General features: G+C 41.2%; 1 protein-coding gene across 1 annotated transcript; it reads right to left on the bottom strand.

Annotated features, from left to right (window-relative positions):
- Positions 1-8,811: 8,811 nt before the first annotated feature.
- On the bottom strand, positions 8,812-11,956 carry tdgf1 (teratocarcinoma-derived growth factor 1). Its single transcript, XM_029626098.2, has 6 exons — positions 11,621-11,956; positions 11,441-11,490; positions 11,143-11,319; positions 10,512-10,626; positions 10,185-10,294; positions 8,812-9,593 (listed from the first exon to the last, which is right to left on the bottom strand). The coding sequence occupies exons 1-6, from the start codon at positions 11,641-11,643 to the stop codon at positions 9,490-9,492; spliced, it is 579 nt and encodes a 192-aa protein (XP_029481958.1). The 5' UTR covers positions 11,644-11,956; the 3' UTR covers positions 8,812-9,489.
- Positions 11,957-16,412: the final 4,456 nt, after the last annotated feature.

The raw sequence follows: 16,412 nt of genomic DNA, 5'->3' as shown, positions 1-16,412 counted from the left end.
CTCTCTCTCTCTCTCTCACTCTCTCTCTCTCTCACTCTCACTCTCACTCTAGCAATTTCAATTCAATTTAAGGGCTTTATTGGCATGGAAAACACAAGTTAGCATTGCAAATGCAAGTGAAGTAGATAATAAACAAAAAATATAATAAAAATGAACAGTAAACATTACACTCACAAAAGTTCCGAAAGAATAAAGACATATAAAATGTCATATGTGCTAATAGTTAAAGTACTAAAGGGAAAATAAATAAACTATCTCTTTCTCTCTCTCCCCCTCTACGTCTCTCTCTCTTAATGACTTCAGGTCGCAGAGACAGGACCCCTCTTAAATAATGTAAATGTCTCAGGTCTTTGGGGAGTGTGCTTTTAGAGAAAGGAGGGTAGCTCGTATAATTACTGTTGCCATTTCTGGCTCACAGTGCATCAAACCAATTTCAAAAGGGATGCTTGTGCTTTTTTCGTTTATACCATATCTGTTTCAATTACCATTTGACCTATTAGGAGTCTGTTGCTTGAAAGAGATAAACTCTTGTTGAAGAAAGTTGTCCTTCTGAAGTAGATGTTGATGAGTGTGTACTACTTAAGTTGCTTATTGTGTTGTTGCAGTAGTGACTTTTTGCAGATAGTTTCAAGTTCAAACAACTGCCCTTTCTCATTCCATTCCCATCTACCTTCTTAGCCACAAGTCTCTTTATTACCTGACAGTACATGGCCCTTTTGTCACATATAATCAAACACTGTCTCCTCTCTTATGGAAATGATTGGCCAACAGGAAATGTTTTATTTTAGAGCAGCTGCTGTTTCTCATGAGAGGGCAGATGGAAAGCAAACAAAACAAGTTGAACATTCTAAGGTGTTTGAGTAGGACGGAATGAAAATAAAAATGGCTTGGTTTGGATTCAATTACAGAACCTGAATGTGTGTTTAGAAGGAAACCAGATGGCCCTGGGGAGGAGTATTACCAGGGTCTGGCCTGGACCCCTCAAGACCCTCACAGATAAGGACATCACCCTCAGATACCAGAGGAAAGGGAGAGGAAGAGGGGGGGGGGGGTCATAAACAGATTCCAGTACAGTATCCTGGAAAAGTGTTTCATTTCATTGCAGGTTAGCCATTCCTCTCCCAGCTAGCACATTTGGTTCCATGGACGTCGTGGGAACGTACGTTCTTGTTTTCCCTTTGGTTATGGGAACGTTTCCCCCTGGTAAAACGTTTTTTAAACATTCTGTGAACGGAAGTTAGCATTTTGAGTAAAAAAGAAAGAAAAAGAACTTGGCATGCTCCATCCTGGTGGCGTAGTGCACTAATTCTGTGGATAGAGAACAGAAGGTCAAAGGTTTGAATATCACTGACACCGTGTTTAATGCCTAATCAAAATCATTTCCCTGTGTCCTATCTGTGCTTAGAATTCTCAACAGTTGCAGGGAGGTTCTGAGAATGCAGCTGCATTCCCTGAAAGTTTTCCCTGAAGGATTAAACTGATAAGTTATTTGAAGGTAAAAAAAAGTTCTGAGAACATGTTTCAATAAGACTTTAAATAACACTGCTAGTCTGGGTTAACTGTTTAGAACTCTAAGCACAGACAGACAGGTAAGACTTTAAATAACACTGCTAGTCTGGGTTAACTGTTTAGAACTCTAAGCACAGACAGACAGGTAAGACTTTAAATAACACTGTTAACTAGTCTGGGTTAACTGTTTAGAACTCTAAGCACAGACAGACAGGTAAGACTTTAAATAACACTGCTAGTCTGGGTTAACTGTTTAGAACTCTAAGCACAGACAGACAGGTAAGACTTTAAATAACACTGCTAGTCTGGGTTAACTGTTTAGAACTCTAAGCACAGACAGACAGGTAAGACTTTAAATAACACTGCTAGTCTGGGTTAACTGTTTAGAACTCTAAGCACAGACAGACAGGTAAGACTTTAAATAACACTGCTAGTCTGGGTTAACTGTTTAGAACTCTAAGCACAGACAGACAGGTAAGACTTTAAATAACACTGCTAGTCTGGGTTAACTGTTTAGAACTCTAAGCACAGATAGGACACAGGGAAATGATTTTGATTAGGCATTAAACACGGTGTCAGTGATATTCAAACCTTTGACCTTCTGTTCTCTATCCACAGAATTAGTGCACTACGCCACCAGGATGGAGCATGCCAAGTTCTTTTTCTTTCTTTTTTACTCATCCTGAACACCCTTAACAACATAGAGGACAGAGAGAAGTGAATGTGTATGTTTTAAAATAACATTCTTAGAACATTACTAATGTTTTCTTCTGGTTTTTATGGAAAGTTTTCTTAATGTTCTGAGAACATGACTTTAAATAGAACAATGAGGAAACGTTATGCTGCAGTACTGAAATTCCCACCTGAGAAACACATGGTTATTAGAATATTATGAGCTAGTTGGGTATCCTGCACCATTCTCTAAGAAACACATGGTTAGTAGAATATTATGAGCTAGTTGGGTATCCTGCACCATTCTCTAAGAAACACATGGTTATTAGAATATTATGAGCTAGTTGGGTATCCTGCACCATTCTCTAAGAAACACATGGTTAGTAGAATATTATGAGCTAGTTGGGTATCCTGCACCATTCTCTAAGAAACACATGGTTATTAGAATATTATGAGCTAGTTGGGTATCCTGCACCATTCTCTAAGAAACACATGGTTAGTAGAATATTATGAGCTAGTTGGGTATCCTGCACCATTCTCTAAGAAACACATGGTTATTAGAATATTATGAGCTAGTTGGGTATCCTGCACCATTCTATAAGAAACACATGGTTAGTAGAATATTATGAGCTAGTTGGGTATCCTGCACCATTCTCTAAGAAACACATGGTTAGTAGAATATTATGAGCTAGTTGGGTATCCTGCACCATTCTCTAAGAAACACATGGTTATTAGAATATTATGAGCTAGTTGGGTATCCTGCACCATTCTCTAAGAAACACATGGTTAGTAGAATATTATGAGCTAGTTGGGTATCCTGCACCATTCTCTAAGAAACACATGGTTAGTAGAATATTATGAGCTAGTTGGGTATCCTGCACCATTCTCTAAGAAACACATGGTTAGTAGAATATTATGAGCTAGTTGGGTATCCTGCACCATTCTCTAAGAAACACATGGTTAGTAGAATATTATGAGCTAGTTGGGTATCCTGCACCATTCTCTAAGAAACACATGGTTAGTAGAATATTATGAGCTAGTTGGGTATCCTGCACCATTCTCTAAGAAACACATGGTTAGTAGAATATTATGAGCTAGTTGGGTATCCTGCACCATTCTCGGAGAAACACATGGTTATTAGAATATTATGAGCTAGTTGGGTATCCTGCACCATTCTCTAAGAAACACATGGTTAGTAGAATATTATGAGCTAGTTGGGTATCCTGCACCATTCTCTAAGAAACACATGGTTAGTAGAATATTATGAGCTAGTTGGGTATCCTGCACCATTCTCTAAGAAACACATGGTTAGTAGAATATTATGAGCTAGTTGGGTATCCTGCACCATTCTCTAAGAAACACATGGTTATTAGAATATTATGAGCTAGTTGGGTATCCTGCACCATTCTCTAAGAAACACATGGTTAGTAGAATATTATGAGCTAGTTGGGTATCCTGCACCATTCTCTAAGAAACACATGGTTAGTAGAATATTATGAGCTAGTTGGGTATCCTGCACCATTCTCTAAGAAACACATGGTTAGTAGAATATTATGAGCTAGTTGGGTATCCTGCACCATTCTCTGAGAAACACATGGTTATTAGAATATTATGAGCTAGTTGGGTATCCTGCACCATTCTCTAAGAAACACATGGTTAGTAGAATATTATGAGCTAGTTGGGTATCCTGCACCATTCTCTAAGAAACACATGGTTATTAGAATATTATGAGCTAGTTGGGTATCCTGCACCATTCTCTAAGAAACACATGGTTAGTAGAATATTATGAGCTAGTTGGGTATCCTGCACCATTCTCTAAGAAACACATGGTTAGTAGAATATTATGAGCTAGTTGGGTATCCTGCACCATTCTCTAAGAAACACATGGTTAGTAGAATATTATGAGCTAGTTGGGTATCCTGCACCATTCTCTAAGAAACATATGGTTCTCAGAACTGGGTTCTCTTTCTCTTATTTTTTATTGAACCTTTATTTAACTAGGCAAGTCAGTTAAGAACAAATTCTTATTTACAATGACAGCCTAGGAACAGTGGGCATTGTTCAGGGGATGAACGAGAGACTTTTACCTTGTCAGCTCAGGGATTCAATCTTGCAACCTTTCAGTTACTAGTCCAATGCTCTAACCACTAGGCTACCTGCCACCCCAGTCTTCACTAGTCCGGCCATCTTTATAAATAATAATTTGTTCTTAAATGAAAAATAAAACAAACTCTCTCCCCTCTCTCTCTAACCCCCCCCCCACCCCCCCAGCTTGTTAACTGTAAATACATCCCCTGCCAGTGTGATGTATAGTGTTGTCTGTTGTGTGGGTGTAAGTCAGACCGCACTCCCCTGCTATCCCACCCTCTATCCCCCTTGTGTTGTTTAGATTCCTCGGGCCGACTCAACGTGCATCCCAAATATCACCCTATTGCTTATATATTACCCTATTGCCTATGTAGTGCGCTATTTTTGACCAAAACCCTATGCACCCAGGTCAAAAGTAGTGCACTATAAAGGGAATAGGGTGCCATTTGTGACACACTTTCAGACCCTGGGCCTGAGTCTGATGAACTTCCATCGGCCAGCCCCATCCCAGCCCCTGGCTGCCAGGCTGTCTGTTTACCCAGCTCTCCCTCTGTTTACTGCCACAGAACAGATACATTCACCACTGTCACTCTGTCACAATGGATGGACACTCTGATCCTCCCAGAAAGAGAGAGTGAGTAGGGAGGGGGAGAAGGGCTGGGGGGAAGACAGGGAGAGAGAGAGACAGGGAGAGAGAGAGACACAGAGAGAGGCAGGCAGTGAGAGAACGAGAGACAGGGAGAGAGAGAAAGAGAGACAGGGAGAGAGAGAGAGACAGAGAGAGGCAGGGAGTGAGAGAGACAGAGAGAGAGGCAGGGAGAGAGAGAGAGACAGAGAGAGGCAGGGATAGAGAGAATGAGAGGCAGGGAGAGAGAGAACGAGAGACAGGGAGAGAGAGAACGAGAGACAGGGAGAAAGAGAACGAGAGATAGGGAGAGAGAAAGAGAGACATGGAGAGAGAGAGAGAGAAACAGACTCAGAGAGACCGGTGAGAGATAGAGAAAGAGAGACAGGGAGAAAGAGTCAGATAGATAGAGAGACAGGGTGAGAGAGAGAAAGAGAGACATGGAGAGAAAGAAAGAGAGTCAGAGAGAGAGGTAGTGAACTTCTTGAGAGCTTCAGACTACCCATTTTCTCTCATAAATGGATCCATTAAAACCACATTAAAACTTAAAAGAGATGCATGAATTAGTTAATGGGGAATTTTTGCTTTTGAATGTCAAAAAGTCTGATGTGCTTTTGCAAGTTTTGCAAGAAAATATGATGAGGACTGAATTAGAACCAGTTAGGGCCTGTATTAATTCACCATCCCAAAGACGAAAAATAGATAATTTCACGATTCTTTTAAGGCAAGGTTGGAGGAGGGCAGCTAAATTCAGGAGAAAACCCCAACCGAGATTAGCACAAATTAGACTTCAGCTACTTGAAGCGCTGAGTCCAGGCCGACTGACTGAGGGTGTCCACTTACAGACATGATACAGAAGCATCTTTCTTGTTGTCTTATCAAGTCCAGATAGGACCGTCTCTCTTCCAGAAATAACTCCTTCAACTGTCTCAGAAGTGAGAGAAAATAGGATTCAGACATTACAGTGGAAGTCAAGAAGTTTGTGCTTCGTTGCTTGTATGCATATTTATAAGAGTACTAGAAAATGTATAAAATATGACATACATGATTGTGTAAATTGACAGTTGATGATCATAGGTAACAATAACATACACATATATTCCTTCCTTTCTTTCCTTCTCATTCCGCATGCTCTAGGAATAAAACACCATACAAACACCAGGTAAGGAGGGATACAACGTAGGGAAATCTGAAGGTTGTTGAGACGCTTTTCATGTTCCTGGTTTCATTTAATGCTCTCCTTTTGAAAATGATTAGTCAATCGAATGGGAAATTTAGTGCAGGCTGCTTTGGGGTTATGGAATAATCAAGATATCATACACAAAAATTGCAATTCTCTTTGGACAAGTAGATGTTTCTGACTTTCATAAACCAGTGTGCAGATCACATCTCAACTGTAAAATGCTATATTGATTTAATGGATCATGTGAATTCTTGAATAAAATGTATTTCCACAAGTGTTTACACCGTGAAAATCCCCCTGCCTGGGAGGATTTTGAGTGAACAGGAGAGAGATCAGTCTGCCCATGCATGACTCCATCTACATAGGGTTGTAAAGTGTCCTGGGTGTAATCCTAGGCAACTTCAATCCGTTACAATCCGTTACAAACATACTGGTACATCCCACAACATTTACTGCATGCACACACACACACACGCACAGTCATGCACACACCTCATCTAATCTCAGAGCTTCTCAGAATCATCTCATGATTGCGTGAAGACTCATTGAATCAGGCCCAGCATGCCAGTGGGGTGCAGGAAATAGACTAGAGGAAAGACATTATCTCTGAGGAAGTACCATGGATTAAAGTCTTGTTCTGAACTGTGGGGGTCCTCCTCGCCAGCCTTGCGGAAGCTCACTACTATTGGTTCACTGGAAATCCCATTTTATCTGGATCAGCTGTGACGCCATCTCCATTATGAAGACCAGACTTCGTTAAAATAGTGAGGAGTTTGTAAGGATGTTTGTGGGGATAGTTGAAGGCCACAATAGAGAGAAAGTGTTATCCTCTTATGAGATCTAGTCAGGACCTATCTAGACTGATCCAGAGACTGCTGGGTATTGAGCTTCTATACCCTCCCGGGGTCAGCAGGCATTGGTTGGGGACAAGGAGAGCCAGGAGGACCGGGAGCAGAGGCGGGGAAAAGAGAGAGAGAGAGAGGGGCAGGAGCAGAGGCAGACAGGCAGCCAGCCAGGCTAGTGGAAGCTCACACAGACAGACAGGAGCAGCTCAATAAATCACTGTGTTGGATAGAGGGATTAGTCCAGGGCAGTTAGCTACCATCTCTTTACCAGCAACTCAATCCCATAATCACATACATAGAAAGGCAACACCATATGTCAACACCAACATGTCAATTTATATGTGTGAATCTCCATTGCTCTACAGGCCCAGTTTCTCAGATCCTTTCTCAAATGCTTTTCAGCTCTAGACTGGGCCTAATCTGTCTCAGAGAAACTGACCCTTGTCACTAAGAAAATAAATACAGATGCTGTTTTAGCACATAAATGTGCAGTTACTTGTTGTCTGGTATTGACAAAGCAATGCACTTTAATTTCACTGCCATTTGGGTTTTGATGGTGATTGGAAGGCTCTCTTATGATCATCATCTGGTTTTGGGTTCGTCTGATGCAACATTCAGTTGTATACTCACATGGTACACACGACACAGGGAGAGCCGCCCAATTTGTAAGTCGCTCTGGATAAGAGCGTCTGCTAAATGACTTAAATGTAAATGTTAGTGGTTTTGGGTTCTTCTGATCTGCGGCTGTCTGAGCAAACTTTCAATTGTATAATCAAACCTAATTTTGGGTCTGTCTGTGTGTCCTTCTTGTCTGTTTGTCTGTATACTCAGACCTGGTACACACTACACAGGGAGAGCCATCAGTGGTTTTGGGTTTGTCTGGCTGAGGCTGATTGAAGCAACATCCAGTTGACCTGGTAGACAGAGGAAGAGCCAGGGAAGGAGAGCCATCAGTGAGCTGGGAGCCATCAGGAAATTCCCACTACTGCCAGCTACACCCCACCCCCCCAGAGAAAAGAGCTCTAGCTATGTCTCTTTCTAAAGAGTGTTCAACAGCTGACACCTCTACCTGTTCAGTCTGTTACAGTGGAGTGGAGAAGCAGGAAGAGGACCTTCAGTCCTGACATGGGGAAAGCAGCACAGACTATTCAAGTTTCATTCATATGAAAGTCTAGTTTATTCTTTCTCCGTGCATCACGACTCAACGCCCCATTTAATCTGTGTTCTGTTTTGTAGAATCTAGGAAAGAAATAAAACAGCAAAATAGAGCTGAGTGGTCATTGTGTTTTAGACCTGGCTCACGGAGACAATGCATTTGCATTGCAAAACCAATCAATAGGAAGTTACTTTGTTCAAACGTGTGGTAATTGCCACTCTTAAAAATTTAGATTGAATGCTTTAAACATATTTTTCATTTTGAAATCCGGCCTCATGAATCATATATTAAAGAGGCAATCCGCAGTTGAAACAACAAAATAACTGTCCCCCGCTATTTTGGGAAATGAAGGATGGGGCTGGAGAAATGTAACCACTTAAATTCATAGACAGAGCTATGGATGCAAGGACTGACCATCCATGATATAAAATTATAGTTTTAACCATGTTTTGAGGCTATAGTATTTGTTTACAAACATTGGAGTAAAACAAGCTTCTATCTTGGATTCTGGTATGGTACGACAGTTGAACTAAAATGAATTAATAGACCAATAAGAGTCCCAAAACTCTCGTTTGCACATATCCTAACATATAGAATAATTTAAATGGATCTGTTGCTGTACATCCACCAGTTAATTATACCTAGATAGGTAAAATATCACAGTACATGTGCTATTGGCAACCTTATCATCCATACCAGATTAATAATATGGACGCACAAATAAAAGTCAATATCACGTTATGAGATTTTTAATGACACGAACACATTCAATTCCCATCACAGCCAATTGAAAAAAACTTTGACCAGAGCAATGACTATTAACACAACAACTTGGAACATCAACACTGGTGATCGATTGAGGGGTCTAATTGTTTATTTTAGATAAGGGAAAACGGGCAAAAAGGTCAACAATCACAGGTCGTTCCGGCTTTATCAAACTGTCCGTGTAGATAGGAACAGCAACCAGGTGTTTGAACTGCAAATACAACCAATAAGATAACTAAAACAGAACTTGGTTCAAAAGTGACACTTTGTTTCTGTTGAGAGTACACGTAACAGTTAATGCAATAATATTGGTCACAATGTGTACTATCAACCAGAAACAAACATCACACTCCATTTGTAAAACAGAGTACAACATAGGACACGTTGAACGATTGACATGTTCAAAACACGTATTCATCAAGTCTAGAAAGATTGCGAATAAAAAGCACAATACCAAATATTTTCCATTAAAATCTTATGTACAGCATCCTTCACATTTACACGACAGTTGCTTTTAACACAGCAACTTGTAGTTCCGACTTCCACTGGAAGGAAATTTCATTTCAGTACGTCGGCCAAAAACCAGGAGTCATTTCATGAGGCCTTTGAGGCTGAAATCCATTGGGTCTCATTCACCCGTAGCTTCTCAAGCAAACAAAACCAAAAACATTAGTCCTAGACACAGGAAGTACTTGGTGTGCAGCGTTCGGACACCCGTTGAATGAAACCAGCGGACTTCCTGGTCCTCCTCTGAAATAAAAATTAGAGGGGGGGGAGAGAACCCCCCAGCAAACATCATGAATAAAAGGAGACTGAAATGGAAAGAGATGAGAAAGAAGGAACTGTAGCACAAATAAAGTGGACTGACAAATGGAGGAATGTGAATCGGGGAAATGGGGCCGTTGGCACATCGTCAGACCTGAAAACCTGGTCTCTCTGTAGCCTCTGAATAATCTTTTGTAGGTTCTCAGGGCAGAGTCACTGTCTGTGATGATCTAAAGAAACCCATTCTGCTGCCCAGTGAGGTGCAAATGTGTTTTCTCATCCCCCATTCACAGCCAAACTGGTGCCACCTCTGATAATACCTTTCCCTGTGTTACTCTCAAAGGCCTTGCAAAAGACACCCGGTAGACCGCTCCTATTTTATCAACACAAACCAAGTCTGGTCTGATATGAACAGAGACAAATGGTACTTTTGAGTAAGTAGACCTAAGCTGGAGGTTAAACATGTTAACTAATACCCAACATCTTCCTCTTATCAGAGGATAAAAAAGGATTCAGACACTTTTTTGAGTGACATTTTGGAGAGTGAAAAAGCAGAACATCTAAGTGCATTCTTACCACAGTCCTCATGGAACACCTGAGGAAAACAGTGCATGACCCCATATCCACACCTGCAGTATGAGCAGCCTTTCTGAACCCACACCCCATGGGGAATGGTACCACAGCTCCTGTAAGCACAAAAGGGACAGAGCAGAGAGAGATACATGTCAATATAGGCTAGATACATTACTTTTAGACTTCAAACTTAAATTACCTGACTCGTTCGTCTTATTCACAGCTCCAGCCAGTAAAATGTGGTGGGCATGCGCAAAAACTTCCCAAGATGAGGGTCCCACCATTCTTACAACAGTTACGACTTTAGGCTTCAAACTTAAATTAAATTACCTGACTCGTTCGTCGTATTCACAGCTCCGGCCAGTAAAATGTGGTGGGCATGCGCAAAAACTTCCCAAGATGCAGGTCCCGCCATTCTTACAGCAGTTACGACTCTGCTTTGCACCTTTAAAATGAGAGAAAGACATGGGGTGAAAGTTTAATATGGATGTTCTGAGTGTTGTTGTATTATACTCAGGCTTCAGCCCCAGGGTGTGTTCAGAACATTATGCAACAATCAGATAGAACATATGCCAAGTAGAATATACATGCCTCGCTACATGTAAAATAAGTAACCATGCCGGTTCTATTAATTAAATTGTTATCTGCAACGTTCCATAATGTTTGCCTACTAAAATGGCCATATCCTGAAGACTAAGACACTGTCCAGCTGACTGGAAGCACAGTTAACACGTTCCTAAAGAGCCATGTTTTCAATCACTGCGCAATAAAAACAGACTTGGCCTACGTTTGTTTGTGTGAAATAAGACAACAAAAAATATCGATGCAGGATGACGAATGCGTGACAAAAAGCAAGACAGGGCGAATTAATTCACCCAAGGTCAAGCTCAAACTCATTGCTGTGAGTTTATGGAGGCCATGAGAGGTTTCAGTCATTTTACGCGATCAATGCCCAACTTACTTCCAGTGAGTCCGATGAATGGTAGGACAGAGGCCGCATCGCGATGTTTCCTGTCCACAGTAGGAGAGTTCATCTCATTGAACTGATTCAAGTAATCAGCGTGTTGGGTCGGCTTTCCATAGTCCACCGTTTTGGTCAATACCTCTATGGTTTTGGTGCATTCAGCTCCTTCACAGCCTTGGACATAAGAAAACATTTTATAAATAAATGAAGGTTAATATTTAGGTATAACGTGTAAGCCGTTTCAGATGAGTAAACTAGGGCCGAAGTGAGGGCCAGATGCAACATATTGACATACCTGATCCAATTGTAATGGCCTCGCAGGCAACAGCTACCGAGAGCAAAACCCTAAAATATATGAAGGGGAAAATATTTAATGTTAAAATAAATCTAGGCGGTAGGCATTTTTTTACTTAAAAAATAAAGAAATTACAACATATTTTACCTAACCAATTAATCAATCAATCCATAGACTTACCTGAAAAGTTGACTCAAATTCATTTTATTTTCCCGGACAAAATGAACTTCCAAAGTCACCAGAGTTTGCTAACAATACAAGCTCGCATGCAGAAAGATTCTTCCAAAGCCTATTGCAACAGGCTAAAGTAAACAGTTAGCTCGCAAGTGATACTCAAACGACTGCTCCTCTCTTCTGTTCCAAGTCATCAAGCTCTGTATTCCAGAGGAGGCGATACTCTGAAGAAAAGCATCCAATATTTGGCGACCCTCCCGAAAGGCTTCACTCAAACACCGGCCCTGACAGTCAATTTGCACCTATGTGCCCCGCCCCCTCCGGTTCCATACACATACATGAGATCACACCCACCTCCGGAATCTCGACATGCAAATGACGGAGCGCTCCTCTGTGAAGGTAAAGTTCGAGTTGCTGATTATAATGTAGGACGGAGATTTGTAATGTAACAAAACAATCTAGCACGCACATTGGAAACACCCAGAGCGCACACAATGTAGTTGGTGAAAAATAGGATTTGGTCTGCATAAGAAAAATATATACTAGTCACCCACACACAGAGGAACTTGGCTTCTAAAAGCCACACCACTTGTGCTTAGGTGAAAATGGTGGTCTGACCTCCTCAACAATTGTATTCCATCATAGGCCTATATCTTTATATCTCATGCAATAGTATCTGATTGCTTGCTGGAGATATATATAAATATTTCAGAACATTTCTGCACCAGTCAGAAACCATTACTCCCTCCCACCCCCCACATACAACAGTCTACTGAGAAACATTCAGTTGTGCTCAGTGTTTCAGACATGGCTTCAACTAGGCTGCACTTGAACTGCTATTACAGTTTTCTGTGGGGTCATCTAGGGTCACCTTCTCATCGTTTTTCCATACATCCTAAATGGCATACTATTCCCTATAAAGTGCACTATTTTTTATTTTTTTTACCAGAGCCTTATGCGTCCTGGTGAAAGGTAGTGCGCTAAAACCAAAAATATTGTGCCAAATGGGCCTCATTCATAGCAGTCCCAATGCCCCACTAAACCTTGGACTAATAACTCAAGGCTACTTCTCTTTGAGCCAGCAACTGATTTACATGTAGGCCAGTAGTGGACTAGGGGTTGTTGATTGAAATCAAAAGAAGTTAACAATGTGGAGTTTGGATAATGTGAAGATGTCAACTTGTCCCAAATGACACCCTATTCCTTATTTAGTGAACTAATTCTGACCAGAGCCCACAGGAAAACTAGTGGACTGTATAGAGAATAGGGTGCCATTTGGGATGCACTCTTGCTGGAGATTTGTCATATGAAGACATATTTTGTGTTGCCGTTGCCTCGCTTCATTTAGGCCTCCTTGGGAATGGGACATTGACAACCGTTTTCCTGCATATCCAACCCTTGTGATGCCTTTAAGATCCCTAATATTCTCCCTGCGTTGCAGAGATGAAGATGAGTCTGTCATGGAACGCAATCTCCAGAAGGCAGGAGATTGGCTACAGTGGCACTCTCTCATGAAAGTCTTCCATTAGGAATGAAGAGGATTAGTAAGCAAGGAAGTTGCAATAACAGCCAGTCATGCTCCTCCATATATTTCAGCTGGAGAAGACGCAGGAAGATGATAGGTAGTTAGTAAATCAGGGCGATTAACATGCTTTGAGAGAGGAGCAGGAACAGCTTAGATATCTGCATAGTCTGCCTGATTGCCTGTTCGCATATCAATGCTCCATACATTTCACAGTCTGGCTAAGCTGCTTTGCCAGGTGCATTTCCATAGCAGTAGATCTTGTTCCTGGGAGGGAGCGCCCTGTGCCACCCAGTGACACAGGAAATGGCATCACCACTGGCACTGTTCTCTGTGAGACACTAAACAGCTCAAGGGTGAAGTTTCCCTAAGGTGCAGAAAATATCTAGGATCAGATTCCCCTCCCCAACCCTGACCTTAACCATTAGTGGGGAAAACGCAAAACTGACCCAAGATCAGCGTCCAGGGCCAAGTTCACCCTACTCCATGCCGGCATGATCCATCAGTCTCTTCATGCTGGTTGATGAAAAGAAACACTATATCAAATAAAATTGTATTAGTCACATGCGCCGAATACAACAGGTGTAGAAGACCTTACAGTGAAATGCTTACTTACAAGACCTTAACCAACGCAGTTTTAAGAAAAATAAGTGTTAAAGTAAAAAATAAATACTAAATAAATAAATAATTAAAGAGCAACAATAAAATAACAGTAGCGAGGCTATATACAGTGGGTACGTCAATGTGTGGGGGCACAGGTTAGTCAAGGTAATTGAGGTAATATGTACATGTAGGTAGAGGTAAAGTGACTATGCATAGATAATAACAGAGGATAGCAGCAGTGTAAAAATGGAGGTCAATGCATATAGTCCAGGAAGCCATTTGATTAGCTGTTCAGGAGTATTATGGCTTGGGGGTAGATCCACGATAACTCAAACATTGCATGTATATGAGGCGATAGTAAACCACAAGTATCAAGTCACAACGTTCAATAACAATACGCTTGGTCTGGTGGTGGTCACAGAATTTCCTCACTTAAAAAAACCTGTACTCTTTATTGAGCTTTAGATGCTCAAAAACAGCCTTATCTTTTGGGATATTTGTCATTTTCACTGACTATGTTCCCAATGTCACCCTTTTCCCTATATAATGCAGTATTGTCCAGAGCCCCACAGACCCTGGTTAAAAGCAGTGCATGGGAATAGGGTGTCATTTGCAACTGCTATGTTAAAAATCCCACTGACATAAAGTATCTTGACTGAGAACATCTGCTTCTTTCACAGATATCTCAGTAAATAACAAGTGAAGAATTTAAGAGTGAATCATTCAAACGGTTATGCAGTTATTATCCAGGAGAATTTATAATTGCTGTAAGACTTTCTATTATCTGATGTAGGCAGCACCCACATATTCTCCTAATCATCCCTATAAATGGTGTCACGGACCAAAAGCATGTCAGCTGTAGCCTGTCCATGGGCATACACTGTAATCTCTCTCTCTCTCTCTCTCTCTCTCTCTCTCTCTCTCTCTCTCTCTCCACTCATCTCTCTCTCTCTCCACTCATCTCTCTCTCTCTCTCTCTCTCCACTCATCTCTCTCTCTCTCTCTCTCCACTCATCTCTCTCTCTCTCTCTCATCTCTCTCTCTCTCTCTCTCTCCACTCATCTCTCTCTCTCTCTCTCATCTCTCTCTCTCTCTCTCTCCACTCATCTCTCTCTCTCTCTCTCTCTCCACTCATCTCTCTCTCTCTCTCTCTCTCCACTCTCTCTCTCTCTCTCTCTCTCTCCACTCATCTCTCTCTCTCTCTCCACTCATCTCTCTCTCTCTCTCTCTCTCTCTCTCTCTCTCTCTCTCTCTCTCTCTATCTCTCTCTATATATATATATATATATATATATATTGGCATGGGAAACATATATTAACATTGCCAAAGCAAGTAAAGTAGATAATAAAGAAAAGTTAAATAAACAATACAAATTAACAGTAAACATTACACTCACAGAACATGACACACTCTCACTCTCTCAGACAAGTTACTAAATAAAGGTTGCATCATCAGCAGGCCAGATGAGTGGAGTGTGCAGTGAGAGAGGCAGCTACCATAAGCAAAGACACAAATGATGGTTCATGTGTCTCAGCAGTTGTTCTAGTGAGAGGGGTCTTACATCAGGCACAGGGTCGTGAGTTCAGGTGGTCAAGCCCAATCTGAGACAGCGTCCATGGGGGAAAGTGGTCTGAGTCTCCTGTTCCCTGTTCCTGAACCGTAAACATGACCTTCATGTCATTGAACAAACAAACACTCTGTCATTATATCAAACCTGTCAGAGAGGAACGACCAAATAGATAGTTATAGTGGCTGCATGGTTCTGTTCAAGACTAGGGCACTATCTAGGGAATAGGGTGTCATTTGTGATGCAGCCTTTTTATTAATTGTATGACTTTTATAGTGGATATTTTGCATTTGTGATATGAAAGTGTGAAATACAATAGAAATAATGGAAAAAGCAATTTTTCAGCCTGGGCCTTGAGAATAATATTTTTGGGGAAAGGTAGGGTTTAATGAAATAATGTGTCATATGTGTTTCACCCTCGATGCTAGAGGAAGTGTAATTTACTGATAAATATGGTGTCAGGGTCCTTATAATGATGAATCAGAGAGGGAATTATGTATTTTTTTTCTTTGTTCCCTTTCTTCGCCATTTTTTTGTGTCCATTTGCTTCTGGAAAATGTGAGAAAGTTCCAGCCAAGGCATCCTGTGACAGAAATAGCGAGAGTCAAAAGGTGATTTACTGAGTCTATGCCCAGGTGCATTTCCTGTCAGACAAGCTGTCTTGTCTCCCTGTCAGGAGCATATGTGAACTAATTAGAGTGACAGCCAGGGATGGGAGATGGGGAATAAAATAGACAGGCACTGTACTGAGGTGATGTTGGACTGGAAATAACATAGAAAGAAAACCCGGGGTATGAGAACTGTATGGCTAGAACTTGGAAACAACATGGAAACAACAAAACCTGAATGTAGTATGAAATCAACATAGAAGCAATGCATAGAAACGACATTACAGAAACAAAACAAAGTCTTGCCAACTGCTTGGCAAGAACTTTGTAGAAGCCGACAAGTCTCCTCAAAAAACCTAATCACCCAGAAATAATACAACAAACAGGCATCTGAAGCTATAATATACAGTAAGGCCCATGATGGGTAGGCTACAACGCTCTCCTTCCAACAGCAAGGACAAATTCACTGTAATTACATAATTCACAAATATGTGTCAT

Source organism: Oncorhynchus nerka, linkage group LG22, assembly GCF_034236695.1.
Source record: "Oncorhynchus nerka isolate Pitt River linkage group LG22, Oner_Uvic_2.0, whole genome shotgun sequence".
NCBI lineage: Eukaryota > Metazoa > Chordata > Actinopteri > Salmoniformes > Salmonidae > Oncorhynchus > Oncorhynchus nerka.
Note: the sequence above shows the minus strand (reverse complement) of the source record. Positions and strands in the feature narration are given on the sequence as shown.

Excerpts from the sequence above, each read along its gene's own strand:
- tdgf1 (XM_029626098.2), bottom strand. The coding sequence starts at position 11,643 with ATGAATTTGAGTCAACTTTTCAG. Across the intron at positions 11,320-11,440 it reads GGCCATTACAATTGGATCAG|GCTGTGAAGGAGCTGAATGC; the intron begins GTATGTCAATAT and ends CTTATGTCCAAG. Across the intron at positions 9,594-10,184 it reads GGTGTTCCATGAGGACTGTG|AGGAGGACCAGGAAGTCCGC; the intron begins GTAAGAATGCAC and ends TTTTTATTTCAG.